We start from the raw sequence: 26,087 nt of genomic DNA, 5'->3' as shown, positions 1-26,087 counted from the left end.
TGAGTAATAAAACGGGTCTAAAATTACATATTTAAAAGAACCAAAGTACATGGAACTTCATTCTCCTGTCTATGATAGACTACTTTTTTTTTTTTTTTTACATCTTTCATGCACAATAGAGAGCTGTGAGAACCCTGATTTTTAAAAACCCATTGGATAGGTAATTGTTTTATTTCAGAGTTTTAGTGCAGAACTATTTGCAATAAAACTGAGTTTTACCCTGTTAAGACAATGACAGGAGTGGGAGAAAATATTTGCAAACCATATATCCAACAAAGGACTTATATCTAAGACTACCTATATAAAGAACACTCAAAAATTTAATAGTAAACAAACAATCCAATTAGAAACTGTGTAAAAGATATGAACAGACATTTCACAAAAGAGGACAGACAGATGGCAAAGCAGCACATGGAAAGATGTTCGACATCGTCAGTCATTAGAGAAATGCGAAGGAAAATCATAATGAGCTCACTAAACACCTATCGAAGGCTAAAATAAACAACAGGGACAAGCAAGTGCTAGCAAGGATTTAGAGAAACACGATCACTCATTCACCGTGAGCGCGAATGTGAAGTGATACAGCCACTCTGGAAAAGAGTTTGGCAGTTTCTTAATATACTAAATATGCGACTATTATACAACCCAGAGATTGTACTCGTAGGCATTTATCCCCCAAAATGAACATTTATGTTCACACAAAAACCTGTACACAAATGTATACAGCAGCTTTACTCACAACAGCCCCAAGCTAAAAACAATCCTGATGTCCTTTAACAGAAGGGTTACACAGCCGGAGGCATATCCACACCATGACTACGCAGAAGTAAAAGGAACCAACTAATGCCGCACACAACAGTCTAGATGAGTGTCTAGAGAATTATGCGGCGTGAAAAAGTAACAGTATGAAAAGGTTACATGCTATATTGTTCTATTCATAGAACATTCCTGAAATGATAAAATTATAGAGATGGAAACAGATCACTGGTTGTCAGGCGTTATGGGGGGGTGGTGACAGGAGGGAAGAAAGGGTGGCTATAAAAAAGGGCAACATGAGGGGCTCTTGCAGGATGGGAATGTTTTCTCTATCTTGACTGCATTAACGTCAATATCCTAGTAGTGACACTGCACTAAAGTTTTTCAAGATGTTACCACTGGGGGACACTCAGTAAAGAGTACAGGGAAAATTTCTCTGTATCATTTCTCACAAGTGCCTGTTACTCTAGAGTTACCTCAAAATAAAAGGCTTAATTTAAAAAATTGAATTTGAGCCGGAATGTCATTGAAAAGAACATTCTGCATGACAAAAACAGTGAATGAGAACTGTTAAATTAGTATTCATGATATCCTTTCACACATTCCATATAGTTGACTTTTCTATGAAAAAGTGCTTTTTGTTTCTTCTGCACAGATGACAGCCAAGATTCCTAGCCTATCCTTATCGGAGGAGAGGATGGGGTAACTACTATTTCTCTGCTCAGCAGCGTAGTCAGGATGATTTGGAGGTCTCATGAACCACCAAACAGTTCACAGAAATCGCTAGCAGATGGAAAAACAAAGTCCTACACAAACTTAGCTAAGAGACGTTCAGTACAAGTTGGTTGCCAGTTGTGGAGAAACTTCCACAGAAATTTTCACCATAAGCTCATAGTGACTAAAATACCACGTGAAAAAATGCATCCTATAAGGAATATTCAGGTCACAAGGACTCTAGTCAGTCTGCTTCTCAGCCAATTATCATTCAACCATAAGAGAAATGCAGTTCCTCATGGCAAAACACTATTTTTGTTCATGGAGAAAAAGGCTGAAATCAACTCCATACCATCTTTTAACTCACACAAAAGAACTGACATTTGGACACATTTATTTTAGATTATTAAAAGACATTACTGATAAACTTAAAATTCCTTTACACCCCTTCCCAATCCCACTTCCACACCACCTCCCCTAGAGGTAAACCATTACCATGAACTTCTTTTGTGTCCATCCAATCAAGTTTCTTTTTATAAATTTTGGTGTGTTCACACATACAAAATTTATATAAATGGTATCATACTGTTATCTTTTTGTAGCCCTGCCCTTTACCATTCAACATGTTTTTGAGATTCTATTCATGTTGATATTAATGTAACTTATTTCATTGATTTTTAACATCTAATATGTGATTGTACAAAGCCATCCCATAATTTATTTCTCCATTCCTCAACTGATGGGCATTTAGATGGTGCCCCATTTTTGTTAAGAAAAATGAAAGACAATCTCTGAATATACTCAGAAAAAGAACTGCTCTGATATGTGACAGTCTTTACTCCATTCAGTGATTCTACCGTGTAATTCTGATGATCGGGCACAGGCAAGTTTCAGTTAGAGAAACAGAGTTTTGGTTGCACATTCATTAAACGTCCAACAAATATCAGAATGATTACTGTGTGTTAAGGTACTGTACCAGGAAGCTATTCTTTCCTAACACACTTAATTTTTTAGAGGAATTTTAGGTTCACAGCAAAACTGAGCAGAAGGCAGAGATTTCCATATTCCCCCTGCCCCACACATGCACAGCCTCTCCCACTATCACTATCCCTCCCCACAGTGGTATATTTGTTAGAACTGATGAGCCTATACTGACACAAGATTATCACTCAAAGGTCCTAGAGTTTACCTCAGGGTTTATTCTTGGTGTTGTACATTCTACAGCTTTGGAAAAAATGTATAATGACATGCATTCACCGTTATCGTGTCTATACAGAGTAGTTTTACTGCTCTAAAAACCCTCCATGCTCTGCCCATTCATCCCTCTCTCTCCCTAACCCCGTCAACCTTCATTATTACCTATCAACTGTCCCCCTCTTCATTTATTTACACCCTTAATAATAAATCCCCTTACTACCTCTTCCTTTCTCTGAGGGTCTCTCAAGATCAGAGGTACTACCATCCTATTATATTAAAGGCCAACCCATAGTCCACTCATGCCTAAGGTTCCCCCACTTCTACTGCCCAGTTCTTACTCTACTAGCCAAATCTCTCAATTATGTTTATTTTTTAAAGATTTTATTTATTTGACAGAGATAGAGACAGCCAGCGAGAGAGGGAACACAAGCAGGGGGAGTGGGAGAGGAAGAAGCAGGGTCCCAGTGGAGGAGCCTGATGTGGGGCTCGATCCCAGAACGCTGGGATCACGCCCTGAACCAAAGGCAGACACTTAACGACTGTGCCACCCAGGCGCCCCTCAATTATGTTTAGCTCTTACTTTATGCTAGATCCTTTTCCTTTGTGTCTACAGATACGTTAAAACAGGGGCTGACAAACTACAAATCTGGCCCGATGCCAGTTTAGTTCATTTCCATATTGTCGACGGCTTCTTTTGCACTACTATATGGAGCTTTAATAAAAAGTTTACCGACCCTGCACTAAAATCTCTCCTATCACCAAAACACAAACAACCCCCCCAAAACCCTTCCTGATAGTACAGTGTGCTGTCATCCACTACCTCTCCTCCATTTCTATCCAAACTTTAGAAAAATCTTTTAATTGTCATCACTCTTCTAACCATTTACTCAACTTACTGCAATATGGTTATTAGTCCAAGATTTCTAATGAAACTGCTCTGAATTACCAGACAGCAAATATCTCAGCCTCCGTGACCCAGAACTCTCTTCCCTCAGTCTCTTTCATAGGCTTTTTTCTCCTTAGAAGTTGGGAGTTTCCCAGATTCCTATGTTCATTCCACTGCTCTTTTCAAGTCTACAGATCTTTCCTAGATATTTCACCTATTCTCAAAGTGTTTAACAACCATATACTAACAACCTCCAAACAGATCTTTTCCCGAAGCTTTAACCTGGCACAAAACCAACTTCTCTGAGGCATTCCAACAAAACGCTCTGCATTTAACCTACCCCAATGGAACCAACCACACTTCCCTCAATTAACAAGCCTTTGCTCCTCTATTTTCTCTGTTGGGAGCACGACTTCCACCCTCCCAGTTACACAAGCTACAATCCTGGAAGTCATTCTGATGACTCTTCCTCCATTCAATTCTAATCATATGTTCTATGGATTTTATTTCAATGTATTTTTCAAGTCTGTTCTGTATTCCATGTACCACTATTTTTATTTTATTTTATTTATTTGAGAGAGAGAGACAGCAAGAGAGAGCACGAGTGGGGAAGAGAGGGAGAAGCAGGCTCCCCGCAGAGCAGGGAGCCCCAGAGGGGGCTCGATCCAAGGACCCCGGGATCGTGACCCAAGCTGCAGGCAGACGCTTAACCGACTGAGCCGCCCAGGCGCCGCCCGTGTACCACTCCTACCACTACTGTCCTGGACTACTCCACAACCTCTAAAATGCTCTTCCTGCCTCTTATCACATACACCTCCACTCCTTTTTCTACACGGGCTGCCAGTGTAACCCACGTAGAAAAACACACTTCAGCTTAAAATCCTTCCATTACTTACAGGATAAAATCCATAGTTTTAAATATGACATTCAAGAACTTCTAGCATCTGGTCCCTGCCTTCCTCTCTAGTTTAATTTCTGACCACTCTTTGTTTCACATTCTGCTTTTACCTCTAGGATGCTTTTGCTAAGACTCCCAAGTGCTTCCCTAATACACAACACATACTGTAACATGACTTTATCTGTGGATGTGCTGGTCTCCTTCCTCTCCTCCCTAACCAGACTGTAGGCTCGTTGAAGGCAATAACTGTCTCATTTATCTTTTCTCCACTAACCAATACCTGACTCATGGCAGATGTTCAATTAATATTTGCTCAACACTAACGACCCTATTATTTTCAGAGCCTCTTTGACTTTTCACCCTTATTCCCACAGCCAACCAATCGCAGTTTGATCAGCAGCTTTATCTCTCTGGTAAACACCACTTCCATTTATTTTTCAAAGCTATCAATTTAGTTCATTATCTCCTATCCGATTCATGTAATTGCCTCTTTAACACTTACCCCAAAATAGTACAAAATAGCTTCCCAAGCTTGTCTTTCCGCTGTATCCAGCCTAATTTTCCTAACCCTGTGGATGATTAGGTTATCCCTAGTTTAAAAGCTGTCGACGGGTTATCACTTCCAGAATTTCACAAAAACATGGCAAGGTATGTATCATTCCTTTCATTTATCTACTGAGTGCCAAGCATGTTGCTAGAGCAAAAAAATAAAAAACTTCACTGTCCCTTTCTTGAAGGAACATAGCCTAGAAGGAACATACCTTTCATCAACAGATCCCACACATGTATACTATTTACCGCTCCACTAAATTATTACCTGCCTTGATGGTTTTTTCATGGTGTTCTCAGTCTTGTCTGTTGCTATGAAGCCTTCCTAAATCTTTCATTGGCAACCAATCTATTCTCCTCTAAACGCACTAAGAGTTGATGTATTATAATATCAACTATTATTAATTCTGGTAAGAGGAAAGGAACTGTGTTTTCTTATCAATGCTTTCCACATATCAGAATCCTCAATAATTTGTGGAAAGAAAAAACAGTGATACAGAGAAGGCATGCAGGCATAAGGATTGAAGCAAATATAATCAGAATGGCTCAGAAGCAATTCTACCACTGGGTGTATTTATAATACAGAATGTAACCCCTAATAATTGTAATATAGTTGGGTGCACAGAGAAATAAGACATACCCGCCAATGCCTTTACTCACTTTTTGATCATCAGGAATTGGTTCCTGGGACTTTAGAAGTGAAGCTCTTTCTTCATCTACCCAATTTCCCCACTCTTCTGCTGGTGCATTCCAATCAGAGCTGGGATCAGCAGAAGACAGACCATCTAAAATTTAACAGTGTGAATTAGGTATCTATCATTTCTGCCAAAAACTAAAATGCAAAAACTAAAATTCCTTATGTTGTACTAAACTGTAACTTTAAACTATTGTTCTTCCTTCTTTCTCCCAAGCACATTTTAAGAGCTAGAAGAAAACCCAGTAAAACGATGGTAAAAACCTTTGCCCCACTTGTGCTAGGCACATCATATGGTTCATTAAATAGAATGTCTAAGAAACTCTTGGAAACTTAAGAATTACCCATTTAATCCCACTCTCCCTAATTCCTTTGTGATCAACCTCCTGACTTTGCTCTCTTCGTACTGTTTATGTCTAACTTGGTCTGGGTCTGGTCCATTGTTTTTCCCCCTTGGTCATTCCATTTTTGTATTTGATTTATTTTCTACAGTACAGAATTAGTCAATCTTTAACAGCAGTGCCAAAACCATGCTCTGCACCCGTCCTTTTACACTACACCCCTTCCCCTCCTCAGGAGCTTTTCAAGATTAGGTTCTTCAAATTCTTCAAGTCATGACAGAAATATTTAATGTCTTCTTTCCTCCTATTTTTTTTTTGAAATAATTACTTTATGACTTTTAATGGCTGTAACCTCCTCTTGAATACTTAACCTGTACCTTCTTACATTTTCCAGATTACTCAATGCTACTTTTATAATTCCAAAATATTCAAGTCACTTTCAGGGTTTCTATCATCTATTCTCAAGAATAAATTTTTATTCCAGACTTCTGGATTCCTTTCTTTCCCTCTAGAAGGCACTGAATTTTACCTCCTTTGGGAAGCTATCACTTGCTTATTCTAAAAAGAGAAAAACAATCTTTGGCTTAACCTGGTTAAGTAGCTCTCAAAGTCAATTCTTCTCTCCTCTCCCTGGATTTCAGAAATGCTTCCACATCTACTTCTGCAATGACTACTTACAGCCAGGTTTCATTTCCAGTGGTTTAAGATGATAGGGGTTAAGCTCTATTTCTAAATGGTGAACAAGTCATTCTTGCACTGCTTTACTGAAAAACCCAATCTTTTCCCATTAATGTCAAATGCTACTTTTATTAACTACTGAGTTCTTTCACAAACACCTCAGTCTGTTTCTGGAATTTCTATCCTATTTCACTGATATATTCCTGGGATGGTGCCATATAGAACTCTGTAATACATTTTAGTAACTCGAATGACAAATCTGCCTGATTCTTATTTTCCTTGCTGTTCTTATTTTTTCATGTGAACTCTATTATTTTTGTTTAAAGGGGAGGTACTATGATACCTCATGAAGGCTTTAAAACCTATGTTTTGGAAGAATATAATAATCTGGGAGAATGCTCACAGGAAAAAAAAATAGACAAAATCGTCTTTAAAACATGATCTCAAATTTATATGAGGAAGAGATTTAAGAAAATAATACAGTAACAACAGATATATCTTAATAGTGGAATTCCAGGAATTTCACCTTATTAAGCACTTACTGTATACTAGAACTTGAGCTGGGTAGGTAGGTACTAGACATAAAAAAAATGAGTACAATATACTCCCCCCCCCCACCCATGGAGCTCCTGGTCTTATCTATTCAGAGATGAAGATAGAGAAGTACAAGAGACATTTAAGTACAGAGTGAGACTTTCTGTCACAGGGGTATGGGAAGGGAGAAGAGGAACTAAAACAGTAGAGGATGGAATGAGACTGAAAACATAAGAACTGATAGTCTAGGGGAGGAAAAGCATGGAACAAGTGATAAGAACTGTGAAGCATGTTACAATAAAGGAAGTCCCTTCCTAAATTTACTACCACGCGCAGGAATCCAGAGGTAGTAGTACACAGAATTAACCCAGGGGTTAAGAGCATGGACCTTAGAGTCAAACAGATCTACATCTGAATACTGATCTACCACTTAATAACTGTGACATGGGTCAAATTTCATAATCTTAGTGGGTTACACATGAATTCTACAGGATGGCCGAGAAGATTAGATACATCTAAAGCAGTGCACAGCAATACAGTACATGCGCAGTGAATGGCAGGTGTCTGTTCATGGAGCACTGAGGCATTAACAATAGAAAGCCAGTTTCTAAGCTATCAGGCACACACAACTAAGAATTTATTTCTTACAACCCCAAATCTCTCACTAAGATACATCTGGTGTGTCGTAATGTAGAAATCAGTTTGATAAGTATAAAGGCACCTAGCAGACATCTGGAGCCAACTGCCCGTCTTACATTAAGCATTCATTAAGAACACTGTTAGGAGATCTGAATGTCACAGGTTTTGCTTAAACTTCACAAATAAGAAATGCAGATTTGGAAAACTGCTCTCCATAAGCCAGGTCTCTAAAGCTTCTGGCCAAAAAAGACACTCTATTTTCTTTCATAAGAAAAAAAAAGTTTAGACAAGTGAGTGGGCAATATATCAACATATAAACTATTTTCTTAATAAATACGGTGGTATGGGGGGATAACAGGTAAAAATCTAGTAAAGTATTTAGTAATAATACTTTTTTAAAGGCTTAGATAACCAGAAACGTTAGGGAATGACTGCAGCCTACGGTTTAACTTCTGTAAGAACATTATCAGAAGCACAAATCTCTATTGGCTTTAAAAAGGTTTACGGTTTACTGAGTCCAAGTTTGTTTGTTTTTGTACTAGCCGGGATCAAATAAACTACTTTATAAAACAACAGCTCACCTAAACATAAAAGTTGTCACCAGAAGACTTCTCAACACATAATTCTTAAGATTCATGGGCCTAACATGCTAATAAACTTCCTTCCTTTAAGGAAACTATGCAGTGTAGTTTCATTCACTGGATAGTTTTCTCCATTTATAAGCAGAGTAACTTCCCATTTTTCAAAATTCTCCCATCAGTTTACCAATATCTTTTCAAAGAGCTGTGTCTTTTTGAAATGGTCAGGAATTTATTTAATTTGCTTGAATAATGTTTTAAGCATCTCATAGCTAATCTCTTATTTTCTCTCAGTAAAAAAATGGCTGTCAGCTGCTTTTGGTCAGAACTTACCTTAGTATTAACTTTAATACAACAAAACCATTATGTTAGAAAGACTCTCCAGTGTTCAAACAGACCATGCTAATGAACTCCACTGAGCAGACAGATGCTGCCCCTAGAAGAGTATCAACAGCACCACAGCACTTACGGAATATTCAGGCAGTGTTCTAAGTGCTGTATCTGTACCCTAATTCTCTCAACAACTGTGGGAGAAGAACTATTCCTTTTACAGGTGATGAAACTGAAGCATACAATGACCGTGCACCTGTCTAAGGGTAAAAGCTAAGTTTCAAACCCAAGTAGTCTGTCCTCAAAGCTCATGCTCTCAACCCCTTAACTATGCTACAGCAAATTCACTCACTCTGGTGTGCCAACCCCCCCCCAAAGTTCTATTCAAAATCGGACTTTTTACAGGGGTTATGACGATGATGTTCCTTTACAGATCAAGAAAACTGGTAAGATTAACATCTGTCTTTAAAAAACGTTATCTTCTGTGCTTTAGCATCTGAAATTTATATTCAAGTGTTTGGGTAAATCCAATGCCTTTTTGTCAGACAATATCGTCTATGCCTCAAACCAGAGAGTCAATATATTAATCATATCACACTATTAAATGTAAAGCTAGTGTATGTGTAATACATACACATACTCTGTGGATTAGTAATCTCAAATACTAAACCATGCATTTTGTAAATTTAGAAGGAATAATTAAGTTCACTGAATACCAAAATTAGGCACATTAAAGATGATAACACAAAAAATAAAATTCACAGAGAAAAATGAGGTTAAAGAGAAACTTTAGACTTAAAAGACTGTCAACAGCTTAACCAATGAAAGATGGTGTGAAAGATGGTGTTTCTGATATTTTAAACTTTACAGTAGAGTTCGGTGGATACATGCTTTTTCTTCAGTCTTTCATTTGAGGTGCCAATCATGTTTTCCATGTTACAAGAATTCAAAAATGGATAAAAGTGGAGTTATTCTGTGCAGGCAGTGAAGCCTAGAGCCCTGATGGCTTGGTTGTCCTCCACTTCAGCCCACAGCTCCCTCACTCCTATTTTCTAGCATTCCTATAACCAACTCTTCAATTCTGTTCTGCACAGAGCTGATCACTCTTCCCAAAGTACAGAGGCTTTATTTTCCGAAATCGTTATCTTCACATCCTATAATACCTTGGATTTATATGGTACTTTGTAATTTACAAAAAGCTTTCGTGTTCATTCATTACTACATTAAAACCTCACAACAATCTACAGAAGTAGATGGGACAGGTTATTTGCTTCATCTTACAGCTCAATTGATCTAGATTCCAAGATAAGTGCTGATGTCCAAGCCGTATGAGGTACTACGTTTTAAAGTGAGGACTAGAAGTAGGAAATACCCTCTCAAGTACCACGCCAACCCCACCTCCCTAATCTTTAGCCAGCAATTCAAGGCTTTTCACGGCCTAATCTACCTCTCCACCTCACTTCCTTTCATCTGTAAGAACTGTGCTCTGGTGGATCTACAGAGACTAAGTAGTCCACAGACTAATTTTTGTACTGTGTTACGAGTTTACCTTCGTGATTACGATCCTCACTAAGGCTGGACTGCGGGGTGGTTACGAGCATGAACTCTGGAGCCAGACTACCCAAGTTGCATACCACTTCCTGCACTTAACTAGCTGTGTGACTTGGGTTAGATAACTTTTCTTTACCTCAGTTTCTTCATCTGGAAAGTGTGGGGAAAAAAACACCTACCTTGTAGAATTGTTATAAGCATTAAAATAAGCTAATAAAATGCACAAGACTTAGACCAGTGCCTGGCACAGTCAGCTGTGTGCTTTTCTTATCATTACTACTGAACACCTGTGTATCAGGCACTGCACGAGGTACGGAGGATCCAAGAGTAACGGAGAGTTCCTATTTAAGAGGGTTCCATTTCACTTCTACCTGAGGAAACACAAGATATTCCTCAAGATTTTTTTTTTTTTCTGCACTGGCCAAATGGTGGAGAAGTCCACAAGGTAACATATAAATGCTAAATAAATAGAAAAGGATGGCTGTAAAAATTTGTGAGAAAGGAGTACATTCTGAGGTTTGAGGTTGCAGGGAAAAAAAGTGAAGATCGTGTAAGTTCTCCAAACATAAAAACCATATTCTTTTTCCCTTCCTCTTCTTTTTAAAAAAAAATAACTCTTGTCTTTAACCTTCCTAAGCTTCTACTGGAAATCAGGCTAAGAAAATGATTTTATAATACAAAACTTGCATACCTCACAAACTGAAAGCCATTCCTATGTATTATATTCACTCTATTATACTAAAACCAAGAAGAGAAACAGAACATTCATTTAAAACAAATTTTTAAAATAAAAAACTACAGAGCAACTATATGAAAACATGTTTAAATATAGCCTCAATCACAAAAAGTATAAATTTAGTTTAAATTCTACAGTTATTCAATCATCAGTTTACAAGTAGTACATATTTGGTATTAAATTATGTTACTATGGCCTAAAAGGTGAAAATTAGGATTAAAATTAAAACATAAAGCATGAGTTTAGGGTGCTAGAAAGAAAATTCTGAAAAAACAAAAACAAAAACATAATTTTTAAAAGGACATACTTAACCCAGACCATTCATCATCGATATAGGGTTGATTACGGCTAACATCCCACTGATAATCAGAAGTGGTAGAATGAGAAACTGGCTCAGCGGTAGACCCTTAAATGAAACGAATGCAATAAAATTAAAAATGGAATTTTCTAATGATGCTTCATAACAATAGTTCTATACTTTGCACACGGAGTCTAAATTATTTTTTATTTCCCCTAAAAGGAAAAATTCAGACATTAGAAAAAGAGTTAAGATAAGGAAAAGTAGAGTTGAGGGTAATTTCAGATTAAGCATGATAATCACTTGATTGAATTCACTGATTGGAACTATATGTTGTCCCTAGTACCAATCCATTAGATTTTGTCTTTTATAATACATATTTCAAACTGATTATTTATAAATTTCAAGGTGAAAAAAGTTGTTTTATTTTTGTTCTTAATGAAAAATAATAAAGCACAAAAGAAATCCTGAATGTTTCAGGATATGCCTATAGCCTGAGAACCTTGAAACAGAGAGCTAGAAAATATCTGGGTTTGCTGGAACCTTCTGCCTAAGAAAAAGTTAAAGAAACAGATGATTATCTAGAGAGGTGAGACAAAGGGAAGCTGGTCGTTTAGAGGTCAAGTTAAGTTCAGGTGCACTTAAGAGAAGAGACTATTATCTTCTAAGTTCCTTCTGTCTTGATTTTTGGGGAGGAGGTAGGTGAGAATGGGCTCACATAGTCTTTAGAATCTGATGAAAGCTGTGATGGACTACTGTCCAGAACTTACACAAAATTCTGCAGATAATTTTGGGGGCACAGAAATTCATGGGTGCCAGGTCTAAAACCCTTGTTCCATAGCTATAAACTCATTTTAGAACGCAAACATAAAGCAGGGTTTCTCCACCAAGGATACATATACCTCAGACCTTCTGAATCAGAATTTCCACATGTACTGGCATCCTTGGGAGACTCTGACACCCACTTTGGATTCAAAGCCACTGATACAAAGAAATGGTTAAGAAAACCTGCTACCATAAAAGACTTACATACAACCATGTCCTCTTATAAGAGTCCCTCCTAACTTACACGTTTTTCACCTGGTTATTTATAGGTGATCTTACCAGCCTTCCACTAATGTAATGGCTCGACACACTTACATAGTTATGTATTTTTTAAATATAAATTTAACATGTAGAATAACCCTATAAATCCATATTAATTAGCATATTAGCTGCTTATAAGCACCACAGTAACACTATTGCTTTCTTTAGCAGCCCATGCTGCTTTCTCTTTCTCTGAATATCTGAAGAGAATAGCATCTGTGCTGTACCAAGTCACCAAATGAAAGAGGCAATTAATTTCTATCTCTGGAACTGAAATGCAGTCTATGAGAGCAGGGGTTGGCAAACTACGACCCACAGGCCAAAAGCAAACACTCCCTTTCTGTGTGACCCATGAGCCAAGATCAGCTTTTATATTTACAAATGACTGGGGAAAAAAAATCAAAAGAATAGTATTCAAAACCAGACACAGCCATCTGTTTATGTATCCGCTCTGGCTGCCTTCCTGCTACAATAAAAGAATTAAGTAGTTTCACAGAGACAGTATAGCCCACAAAGCCTAAAAAATTTATTATTGTGCCCTTTACAGAAAAAGTCTGCTGACCCCTAGTTCTAGTGACTCCGGACACTGTGGAGCGACATAATTAGTACACTGGGTCCATAAATTCCAGAGCGAACAAAATGTTACAGACTAAACACCTCCCATTTACGTAGTATTTGTTACCTACATATGACTTCTACGTGATTAATAAAAGGCACGTCCATTTAAGTAATGTTGAATCGATAATAGTTTATTAGTAATACTGTATTTTCTAAATCAACAGATACTCTAAGTAGAGTTATCATATGAGGGTCTACATAACCTAAGCGGCTTAGATATAAACTCATGATGAATAAGGGCAAATAGAAATAAAATAGCAAACAACAAGTAGAAGTATGGTAGAAATATGCTAGTAACAGAAAAGCATCATGACCCTGAAGGGAAGGCCTTCTATTTGTATTTGTCTGCGTGCCAAGGAACTTTCAGTTATGCTAGGCCACAGAATCTTCCTCTCTTCACTACAGAAAGGAACCAAGCCACTTGCAGATAAGAATTCAGGTCTTCTTTTCTCCCCTTTTATTAAGGCCCCTGCTACTTTATATTATATATCTATTACTTAAGTTGATAGCAGTACTTGACTCTATTTTTCAAATAGCATGAGCTAAAAAGAATTTAAACAGAAATTCTTTTGTTAACTAAATGAAAGACTGTTTTCACATACCAGAAACAGCAGAGTTAAGTGTGAGAGATGCAAAAGAAGAATTCTGTTCAGAGGTATTCATTCCCCTATCCACACTAGACCAAGCAGCTGTTAAAATAAAGAACGTCACTTGGAACCTTCAATTTGCAAAAGAAAAGTTGAAAGATACGTACAGATTTAAACTATGATAATAATACTTAAAGGTAACTTTAGAAATTAGGAAAATACAGCAATAGCTACTATTTATTAAATGTCTATTATAGGCCAAGCTCTTCATACTAAACACCTCTAATCCTTAGGATAACCCTGCTAGGCACAATTTCAGAGTAGTTAAGCGACTTTCTGACAGCCAGAAAACAGCTGAGCCATGACTGGAACTTAAGCTGATTTCCAAAGCCTATGCCCTTTCTTCACTTTAGCAAGCTACCTTATAATTTACCATAATTATGCTACTACTTGGGGCCAGGCACCGAACTTGGTACTTGACATTCATTACAGCCAATCCTCACAACTACTGAAATAGGAGGTTCATACAGGTTAAAAAACTAAGCCTGATTTCCATAAAAGTTATTATGTGGGAAAACAGGAATTCATTCCAAATAGGTCCATTTCAACTAGTCCACACTCATTCCACTATTCTGTACTATTTCCTCAACATTTTCAAGATATTTCTTATATAAATGAATACTTTAAGGAACATATACATCCACGAGACCAGTCACACCAGTCTCTTCTTAGTGATTCACTACAAACCCAATTTAATATAGTTCCCTTTCGATTTCAACAAAGGTCCTAATACGCCTAGGCAGGAACTCTAACCTGCTGCTTAATTTTATCTGTACAACCATTAAGCAAGTACCATCTAATTTATGTCCTGATTATAAAAATGCTACATAGCTTTTGTAAGTAAATTGCAAATATCTGAAAAGGCCATAGTTTTTAACATTACTCGATAAAATTTGATGATCTTTTGTTAAGTATGAAAGGATGCTTTAATGCATAGACATTACTACTTTCTTCAGTATGGAAAATGAGGCTGGGAATTTAGGGACTGTCTTCTTCCAAGCAAATCTGGCATTTCTACACAATTTCTGGACATTGTTAGGGAAGGACAAGCTTAAAAATAATTATTAGCAAATGATCTAGAGTTTGCTTGTTGGAGACAATAGTCAACATGAGTCTTTTCAGGCTTAAAAGTGATGGGAAAAGTAATACTGGAAGATTTTTCTACTTAACCACTAAAAACTCTGTAGTGTCTATTGCTCTCCCAAATAGAAAAAAAATAGAACAAAAATATCTGCAACAAGCACAACAGAAAAAAGTGTATGTTTAATGTACAAGGAATTACAACTTGATTAAAAAAAACAACAAACAACAAGAGGCCATTAGACAAATGGGCAAAGAACATGAATAGACAATTCATAAAATAGAAATGATCAAGAAAGCTGTGAAAAATATTCAACCTCATTAGCGAATTTAAAAAGTTAACCAGAACAATTTATGTATTTTTTTGTTTATCAAATTAGAAAAGATTTTTTAAATAAGAATACCCAATCTTGGTCAGCACATGATAAATGCCACTCATACCGATGCTGACAGTATAAATTAGAACTACTCTCTTAGAAAATACTTTGACATGTCATGCAGCACTGTACGTTTATACTCCCTTTTTAACCCAATAACATCACTCCCAAGAATCTATCCTAAAGAAATAACCCAAAAACAAATATACTCAATGCAATGTTATTTACAATGGTTAAAAAAACAGAAAAAATTCTCTTGATAATACGGGAATAGTTGAATAATTTATATGCTATGCTTATACAATGTATCAAATAAAAATACTTACAAAAACGAAAATGTTTATGTTACAATATTAAATGTGTGTGTGTGGGGACATAATAATGCATATCCAATTTAGATTATGTAAAAAAACAAAAAAACAAAAAAAAAAACCAAACCAACCACCCAAACCAAAACCAAAACCAACAAAACAAACAAACAAAAAACACCCCAAAAAACTACACAGGAAAAAAAGACCATTAAAGAAATATAAAAAACAGTGGTTGTCATTGGGTGGTGTGATAACAGTGGGTTTTTCCTTCTCTTCTAGTAGTTTTCCATATTAAACGTAGACTTCTTTTCTATCTCACACACACACACACACACACACACACACACACACTGGAATTAAGTTCCTTTTTATTTGATGGCGTTCAACAAGAATAAGCTTCTCAACTACTGTCTGTATTTTTAAAACCGAGGGGGAAAATTAATTATAAACAGGCATTTTGCATACTGCAAAACAGTATAAAAGTGGATGCTGTAAACTGCTTTTATTCTTATTTAAACTCAACAGAACTGCTGAAATTAATCAAAAAGTCTGTTCACACATTACACTGATAACATCACTGAAAATACACAATTATACCCATTTAGCTACACTGATAATCAGATGTGATCAAAGTCTGTGAGAGCACTAAGTAAAGAGTGAGTAATACATGCTATTATTGACTTTTTAGTTCCCGCTTGGCTCTATGTGAAGGATTTGAGAGGAGTTAGTTATCACTATTACTTCTGTATAGCTTTACTCATGTTTCTACTCATGGATTTTTTTCAATCCCAGAAAATTCAAAATGTATCGGAAATAAGCAATTGTAAATGAACTTAAAATTTTCTAACGCTTCTTACCAATGCCAGAAAATATTGACCGGTCGCTCCAACTCCTCCCCCAGTCTTTTCCATTTGCATCAGCGTCTCCAGTGTCTTGACCCCAGGCGGACGGCTCACATTTCCTCTTGCCTGCAGAAGCAGGTGAGACAGAGTTCCACTTCTCCTCACCTGCACTCATCTGTGAGGAGAGTTTTACAGCCTTTTCACTCCAGCCTCCTCCATTTACAGTGAGGTTTTCATTCAATCCTGAAGAAACTTAAAGAAAAGAAAAGAAGATTAAAAACTGATACATGACTCCTTATTAAAACTGGGATATTTTCATATTTCTTTAATTGCTTGATTTATATTTATCACTCATTTTTCCCCCTTACTGTCCTCTAAACAGCTTGAGCTTTAAAAATAAAAATGAAGACTCTTAAAAGTGGCATGACCACCATGGGTGACTTTTAATTTAAAAACTAAGGGTAGGCTTCAACTTTATATATTAATGGTATTTTCAACAGCAGAATGACTTACTCAAAGAAAGTACAAAAGAGCAAACAGGAAAACAACACATATTCTGCTATCCTCAGAATACTCACCCACTAAAAATATGAACACTTCTTATTTACATATTCTTTTCTTAAATATTTATACATACACACACACGCGCACGCAAACACACACACACACACACACACACACACACACACACACACACACAATATAATGCAGTGATTCTGAAACCTGGCTGCACATTAAAATCAACTGAAAAATTTCTTAAAAGTAGACACTGGAGCCTCAGCCCAGACTAATTAAAATCAGAATCTCTAGGGGTGCCTGGCTGGCTCAAGTCGGTAGAGCATGTAACTCTTAATCTTGGGGTTGTGAGTTTGAGACACATGTTGGGAATAGAGATTATTTAAGAAAATAAAAATAAAATAAAATAAAATAAAATAAAATAAAATAAAATAAAATCAGAATATTTTTATGTATGTACATATGTGTGTGTGTTGTTTTTCTAAGCTTCCTAGATGACTGTAATGTGTAGCCAGGATTGAGAACCATGGGAATGACGGAAGCTGACAGGGTTAAAACAAACCTGAAACAAGAAGGTGCTTTTTCATTTTGGAGTTTATATTTTACTACAACGCTTTAAGTTTTCAGGTAAGGTATACCACTCTACTTAATTCAATCTTTATCATAAATGAGCAAATAAAATGTATTTTCTAACTGTGAAGCACGGTGTAACTTCAGACTGTAGTCCATTTATTGTAAAATATTTGATATTGTTAAGGAAGCAATTTAAACGATTATAGGTATTAAGGTTTTTTCCTTAATAAACAGGGGTAAAGTCTTTTATGCCATATATGCCTATATTAAAACCAAGTCCTCCCCCACCCCAAATCTTTCTTTTCTCTATTGGCTTACACAATGCAAGCAAGAATAAAAATCGCATATAACCTATTACTAAAAAAATGTTTTTACATATGGGGAGAGGGAGAAACAACTAGAACATACCAAAGACTGTTAGAAGTGGGAATGATTTTTCTTTTTATCCATTTTCCAAAATCTCTGGATTGTGATTATGTTATTTAGTAATTAAAAATCATTTCTAAGCCTTTTTTTCCTTCTGTATCATTCATGTGAGGAAAGAGACATGTATATAAGTTTCTATTTTGATGGGCCTTCAATTTAAGTTACATGTAATTTCTCTCACCCTGAAGTGTAGAATCTCCTTTTCCAGACTTTAAGTTGCTAACTTGAACATTTAGATGAGAATCACCTGGTTGAAATAGAAATAAAATTTATTTAATACTAAATAGGCCACTATGTACATTAAATTAGGAGTTAACATGCAAATTAATTTTCACTTATTGTTTTTAATAAATTGGTTCTTCAAGTACTAAGTTCTTATACTGGGAAAGAGGTTTACTTACAACATACTTGACATGTCCTGAAGGAACTGAGTTCTATAGTTATCACATTCTTAGTCAACTAAAATGGCAATATAGGACCTGGAAAATCGCTCAAGTATATGTATAGTCTTGTTGTGCTGTAATGCTTATGAGATTCTTTTAAGTAGGAACTGGAGAACTGGGGCTCTGTAATTGGATTCAACTTTGCCACCTCTCAACAATACCAGCTGCCTTTTCAATAATCCTGGAAGCAAACACATCCAACTTAAGAAGAACACTGCCAGTATTTGGGACCAGGACTTAGGAAATAAGGCAAGAGGTACAAATACATATTATAACAAAGATATTATTTCTCTGACACTAAAAAAGCATTTAATGATTACAATGTATCAAAAAAGCAGCACCACACAGGATTGTGCTAGCAAGGAAAGCATGCACAAGACAGTGACAAAGGGTCACTAACAGAAAGAAGCACTAAAGCATGGCTAATATGTAACAGTGAAAATGCATAAATAGAAGTCATTGCTATGCCAAAGCAATAAATTCCAGCAAGTCATCAAGCAAAAAAGTAAAAGATAACAAAGGTAAGAAAGTGGTCTGGAGACAAATGCGGGGTGAGGAGGCAATTAATAAAAAGGTGAAGGAAGAAAAGTCAATGCCCAAGTTGAACAGTATCACTCTGCAGACTGATGTCTCCAGGGTAAAAATGATGGCAACGTAAAGAGCTTTAACAAAGAAGCCATCGGTACTGGATGGTGTGAGCACTTGAAACACCTGGGAAGAACATGAGCTCAACAACCTCTGAAGTTCCAGTCTAGCTTTATCAAACACCTTTGGCATTCTCAAGAAGTTAGGGTGATAAGAAGTCCAGATAGAGCCTGCACTATCCAGAACATGCTTGTTTCATCTTGGAATGAAAGCATCCAACATGCAGAATGGTGACAAATAATTTTATTTAATAAATGTCTTGTCCACTATTAGAAATGGAGATGTAAGAGAGTTGGGGCAAAGCAATGCACACAAGAAAAAAAGGCAACATCATTTTCTCATGTGACTCAAGGCAGAAAGGCAATTTTAATTTAGCAGGCCATTCATTAGGCGGTACGTAACAAGTAACACTGCTAGTTATCAGGTAAACCAATATGTGGTCCACAGCGCTCTCATGAAGAAGGGTATATCAGCACAATGATGTAAGCAGTTCAAAATAGTCAAATTTTGACATAATGATATTTTGTACATCTGATTAAAAGGAACTGGATTTGAGCTATGATTCTTATGTTCCACTAATATACCTTTATTCTTCTTCGAACCAACAGGAAATGATGCAGTTGTAAGTTGCTCGGTGGTAACTGTGATGGTATTTTCTATCCCAGGGATAGTTGAATCCAATGAACCAGAATCAGTCTGCACCTTATCACGTTTACGCTGCTGTCGTTTCTCTCTGTGACTAATTTTAGTTTCCCAGGCTCCTGACGTAGCCCCAGAAAAAAAAGTGTTATTCAGTAAAGGGGAAGACAAAAAGTTGTAGTTTTGAGGGGGGGAAATGGAGCAGGGCACATAAGATATCATGATAAATTTAGAGAGTAAACTAAAAACCCAGAATACTGATTATATTAATTTATCCTAAGAATTTATTCTAATCCCAGTATGTTGTTTTAGGCAGCTAACTGCCATTATTATTTATTCTGGTAATTTTTATCAACTGTCATCTATGATTTAGGAAAAATGATAAATATAAGTCATCTTGTATATCTTTTTATCCTGCTAGAGAACTGAGAGTGTTATAAATAATTACTAATAAACGGGTTTATTTGGTGATGACAATAATTAGGGCTTCCTCAAGAATTTTGTACACAGTCTTCTAGGGATAGTGTATTTAAGAACAAGGGGGACAAAGTCCAAATCATATTTCTAAGAAACAAAGACAAAACAAGTGCTCAAGATACAGAGCTAGACCTTAATCTCAGGGCGGGTCCCTTCAGGAAAAGCACTATTAGATTCTTCAATAATTTAGATTAAAAAAAAAAAAGTGTAACAATGTCACAGATCTGTACATTAAAGTCTGTAATTATTAAAAGAAAAGCTAGATACAAGATTAAGCAACACAAATGCAGCTTTTATATAATGTACCATGGTAAAAAAGGATTAAAAATTTTTCTATAGTCCTTTCACTTGCTCAAGTACCTTCATCAACTTCCTTTCCATCATGGCGTGAACTGTTTTGCACTGCTTTAGCATCTGACTTTGATTTCTTCTTATTTTTCTTTGACTGAAAGTAAAATAGAATGTTACTTAATACTTCATTACGTTTTTGAAAAGGCTGGAGTCAGTAAGATACATAATGAAATGTATGATGCTGACAACCAAAAAATTTAATGTTTGATTAAAAAACTTAACATTAAATGGCAATATTAATATGAGGTTACCTTTTATTGAGTGGTTACTCTATCCTAAGTACTTTGCACTCATTTTCTTCTTTATTCCCTAAAAAAAGTCACTAGAGAAGGTATTATTCCCATTTTAGAGATGAGGAAAGGGAGACTTAGAGCTGTTAAATATTAAGTAGGGGTCTGGGGTCACATTAAGAGTTAGTAAATGGTAGAGTCAAATTAGAAAATAGGTCTATCTGGCTCCAAAGTCTGTGCCCTTAGAAACATGCTACCCTAATTTACATCATAAATAAGGTACTATAATATGATGTGTTCAGAACAATAAAATAAAAACCTATTGCTAATGTTCAGAAAGAAAATGATGCACTGATTATTGGTTTTTGGATTTCATAAAGCACACTGTTGGAAAACGCTATTGTATAGCAAAGTAGAGAGTCAACTGTACAAAGTAGGTAATATTTTGTCGGTTTCAGAGCAATGTGAAAATACCTAGGATTCGCATATGGTAGATGTTTAGTAATTCATTAAAGAAAAAATACCTACACATACACAAGATATGGATATTTTGAAATAGTCTTCCAATTCCCCTCCACTAATAGTTTCTTCTCTCAAAAGCTCATTAAAACTTTATAAAGCCGTGATTTTTATACTTAGATTAGTGCTTCGAGAAGAGTACTAACATTTATGAAATACTGATTTTATTTATAATTTGTATTCACTCATTTAACTCTTTATTGAGACTGGCTACACATATGTATTATTGTACACTATCTTAAAGTTAAGTTCACCCAAGAAAGTTTGTATCTTGATAGTAAGTCTTTTTCATGGGTAAAGCAGTAAATGATAGTTTGAGTAAACAATAAATGACAGCTAGTAAGAGTGATTAAAAATTCTTTGACAACAGGAGTATATAACAAACTATTCAAAACAATGTTTTTATATTTCCCATAGTTGATCTGTATTTGTTTCTTTGCATGTTCTCATGAACACGTATCACGTCTTGTGTACTGCTTTAGTACACCTACCGAACCAGGCTCATATCCACTTTCCAAAAATTGAGATATGATCTACATACCATAATATTTATCCTTCTTAAGTGTACAATTTGGTGTTTTTTTAGTATATTCAAGGCTGTACAACTATCACCATTATCTAATTCCAGAATGCTTTCATCATCCTGAAAAAGAAACCTGGTACCTATTACTAGTCACTCCCCACTACCTTCTTCCCACTGGAGTCCACCACCAGTCAACTTGCTGTCTGTCTCTCATATCCACTCAGGTAAACACAATACATTGAGCACTTTTCAATTACAGCCTAAAGTAGGGGTCAGCAAACTTTTTCCATAAGGATCAAATAGTAAATATTTTAGGCTGTGCAAGGCATATAAATTTCTAATGTAGCAACTGTATAAACTCTGCTGCGATAGCATGGAAGTAGCCATATACAATACGTAACTGAATGGGTATGACTGTATTCCAACAAAATTTTATTTACAAAAACAGGCACTTGGTTGGATTTCAGGGGCCAGAGTTTGCCAACCCCTGGTCTAGAGCAGTGCTAACCAATAGAAATATAATGCAAGCCATGTTTGTAATTTAAAATTTTCTAGCACACAGGTTAAAAAGCTAAAAGAAATAGGTAACATTAATTTTAATAATATACGTAAATCAACATTCAAAACATTATTTCAAAATGTAACTAAATATAAAAAACTATTAATAAGATAGTATGAGAAAGAGCGCTAAATAGCCATGTAAGTAGCTACCACATTGGATAGTACAGACCTACAGGAACTAACTAAAGTTAAGTACCCCCATTTTATAGATATGAGAAATGAGGCCATAAAGAGATTATATAAAATGCCTGATATCATAGGGTTATTAAGTGGTAAAATGAGTTAAAATTCAGTTTCAACTCTAGATTCTGCCCTCACAAATACTCTGCTATTCTGTCTCTCTACATTTAACTAAATACAAATTTAATCATGTATTAGCTATGTGATTTTGGGCTAAATCGCTCTAAACCCTTTTCCCCAACTGCCATAATGGGACAAAAAATCCTAACCTCACATAAGGTCCTTTTAAGGATTAAATAAGATGTGAAAGCAGATTGCTAACTACGAAACACTATACATAAATAAGAGTTTTTCAAGGAAAGCAACTATGAAAAAAGGATAGAAATTACATTCACACTGAAATACTGTGATGTGTCACTAAAATAAAATCTACAGAAAAATAAAGACAACTATCTTGGCTTAGGTCTTGTTTTAGTTACCTTTAAAGGTAACCAAAAAATTAATGCTTACCCAGATGAGAGTAACATAATATAAGAAGTGTTAAAATGAATATGCATACATATTACTACCTGCCCAGCCACCCTACTCGGAGAAACATCTTACTTCTGAGCAGTTCCACTACAGTGGAAAACTGTAAATACAAAGTTCTGCTGCCCTTGTTACCACAGTTCTTTCCCCCCATTTGTTATCAGACTACCATAGAGCTAGCCTTAGCCTCTCTTGAATGGCTGGTTGTCATGCAATCAAGATTTATTAAATACCTACGAAGTGCTAGACATATACTCCAAAATGTTTATTTGTAAATTTTATACATAGCCTACTACTGATAATGTATACATGTGTAAAACATAATGAAAGCAACAGGACTGAATATGCTTCATTATTTTTGAATCACCTTCTAAATTCATACATTTTAATACTTTAAGTGTTAAAAACTATCATACCTAACAAAGGTACAGAGATCCATTTAAATGAAGGCCATGCTTATTAAAACATGACGTTAATTTTTCCACCTCATCCTCTAAGTAGGCAAAGGTTTTTGGGGAAATGTAACTAGTAAAATTTAATCTTCCTCAACACCAGTTGTCCCTGCAATTGAATCTGATGGTTTTACTTTATTTTGGCATTTTTAACAAATGGATTCACTAAAAACACTTAAATTAAAAAAAAAATTGGTTGTACTGCTATCACTTATAGATCTTTCTAATTAACCAAGTTAAGTCTCAAAAGAACTCTATGAGGCAGATGCTATTATTTCCACTTCACGGATGAGAAAAGGGAGGCACCAAGTGGTTAACTAACCAACCCCAAGATCACATAATTATTAAGTGTCAGAGCTGGGATTTGATACGCACGCTCCAGAACCTGGGCTGCTATGCTATTTTTCTGTTAGAAAACTGTTCCCAAGCTGTTAAATTATGCAGATATGATAATTTTCACAACAGACAATTTTTAATAACAAAATCACACAATCATGTAAACTTCAGAATACATTCTTCACTGCAATGAGTTTCTTTAAAAAAAAAACCAGCTACTTTCTGATGTATCTTGTTAAAGTTTCTTTAACAGTGATGGGACAGATTAAGTACAAATTTTTGCCAAAAAGATCTGCTAAGTAGACAGCCATCTGTCATTTATAAAAAAGATCAACATATTTGAAACACTTGAATTTTAATAAAAGAAAAATGTGTGGCTCGCTTTTTAAGTTGGTCAGCTTTATAAAAGTATTTTGACAAATATAATCAATGAATCTCTTCTTTGTAAAATAAAGGATGATGATTCCCACCTTGCCCTTACTGTAAGTTAAAGGCCTTGTTTTCCAATTTACAGTCTGGCTTTATATCTTTTTTTGCCACTATAGATTTCTGGAAATAATGTAGTGAATGAATTTCATGCATGGTGCTATCTCTATAGTTTCATCTCCCTACTCCTCAGATTTTGGTTTTTTAATTCCAGTTCACATGGGCCCTCCACCAGTAGCTGCTTAGTTTTTCCACACCAAAAAATTTAAATTAAGTGATCTACTCTTGAGAATGTATCTTTATAGGTATTTTTTTATCTTTAGTTCCTCACACAAGTAGATCTTTATGCACTTCATTACTGAAATAGAATATACCAAGTTCCCCAAGTGTAATGTCAGAATCATCTGTACATTTTTCCAATTTGCAATTGGCTCTGCTGATTTATTTAATTCATCAGCAATGTTTTTATGCTGCACCCAACAGTATATGCTGATGAAAGAATGTGTTCTGGTTGACTGTCATATTGTTTTTTGCAAATTCTACCATGGCAGAAAGAACAACCGTTTCCCAACGTATGTCTTTCCCCCTTTAAATAAGAAACCTCAAGAGTGGCTTCTAAGCATTCATAATCATATTTAGTAAAATTCTGTCCTATTGGGTCCTGCATAAATAATTATCTTTAAAAAAACTGCAGAGGCCAATCTTCACATTCTGAATGCTTAGATATCCTGCTGATTGAGGCAGTTTCAGAATATCATCAGCTGAAATCGCAAGTCACAGTGTAAATGGGCAAGGTTTCTTACCAGATGTAAAAATAGATTCCTGTTTCAAAAATCTTCCTTGATGATTTCAATTTTTTTGTGACCAATTTCTTATCAGGTCTGATTAAACCATCTTAACCTCATGATGATGTGGTTGACGAGGTCTTAGTAGGAACAGCAGTGCCCACTCTATTTTTCTAACTGTTTATTTGCATTACTATCATCTACAATCTGCAGCTTCTTAGCAGCCTGTTCACTAAAGGTTAGTCTAGTTTAAACTGCGTAAAACGATCAAGAAACCCACGGAGCTGAGTACACATCAATTGCAATCTGCCAAAATATGTTACGAGAAAAGAACTGATGAGGGCAGTCTTTCCATTGCATCTTCCCATTCTTCTCCAGATCTGGCCCACGTAGTGCCTTACTACCCTCTAATATTCCAAATGAGGATGCCAAGGACTAGCTGTATATTGATATGAATAAAGCTTAATTTGCTTTAATAAAAAACTAAGTATAAATAGAAAGTCTAATATTTTCTTCCTTTATCCCAACAGACCTTCCCGTGTACCCCACTATGGAGACGATGGTCTTAAAAAGCACATGCTGGAGCAGTTTTAAGGACTGTAAGTAACATGCTTTCGAATTCACAGAACTTAAAATATCAAAAAATTGTAAGCTGGTTATCAAAAAAAGACACAAAATGACTTCCATAAATAAGCTCATCCTTTACCTTTAACTTCTTAACATGAATGAATATCCCTTATATTAGACAACAACAAGAATAAGTGATATCACTTATTAGAGCAGCAAAGGCATATGTTGGCAGCAAAAGCAGATCTACTGAAATGGCTCAATGCTTCTTAGAAGATTTTGTTTAAGGAATTGTGAAGTATTAAAAAAAAAGCAGAGGAGTACTCAATTCAACTTAGGGAGTCTAATTTAATATCTGCATAGAGTCGAAAACTATCATTAAGAGAGATACTGTACAAATTTTAAGTCAGAGGATACTTCATTTTGCAATCAATTATTTACACCAAGGTAAGCAGCCAAATTCTAAATGTAATCCTTACTCAATTTCTTAATTGTCTTTTCTGGGAAATACTGCTCCTTAAGATTTTGGTGAACTGACATAACTAATGTTTAAAGCCCTATAATTATCTA

General features: G+C 35.7%; 1 protein-coding gene across 3 annotated transcripts in view; it reads right to left on the bottom strand.

The window, feature by feature from the left end:
* MTDH (metadherin) overlaps positions 1-26,087 on the bottom strand; it is a 58,309-nt gene that overhangs the window by 11,605 nt on the left and 20,617 nt on the right. The window contains exons 3-9 of one of the 3 annotated variants that reach the window (XM_026495676.4): positions 20,420-20,504; positions 19,528-19,704; positions 18,037-18,102; positions 16,356-16,592; positions 13,686-13,772; positions 11,389-11,487; positions 5,661-5,785 (exon numbers count right to left, since the gene is read on the bottom strand). In XM_026495676.4, coding sequence (XP_026351461.2) covers positions 5,661-5,785; positions 11,389-11,487; positions 13,686-13,772; positions 16,356-16,592; positions 18,037-18,102; positions 19,528-19,704; positions 20,420-20,504 — 876 coding nt within the window. The remainder of the gene's footprint in view (positions 1-5,660; positions 5,786-11,388; positions 11,488-13,685; positions 13,773-16,355; positions 16,593-18,036; positions 18,103-19,527; positions 19,705-20,419; positions 20,505-26,087) is intronic. The other 2 variants (XM_026495677.4, XM_026495678.4) reach the window with 2 other exon arrangements.

This window comes from Ursus arctos, unplaced genomic scaffold (assembly GCF_023065955.2).
Source record: "Ursus arctos isolate Adak ecotype North America unplaced genomic scaffold, UrsArc2.0 scaffold_6, whole genome shotgun sequence".
NCBI lineage: Eukaryota > Metazoa > Chordata > Mammalia > Carnivora > Ursidae > Ursus > Ursus arctos.
The sequence above is the reverse complement of the archived record's forward strand: the minus strand, read 5'-3'. Positions and strand labels throughout refer to the sequence as shown.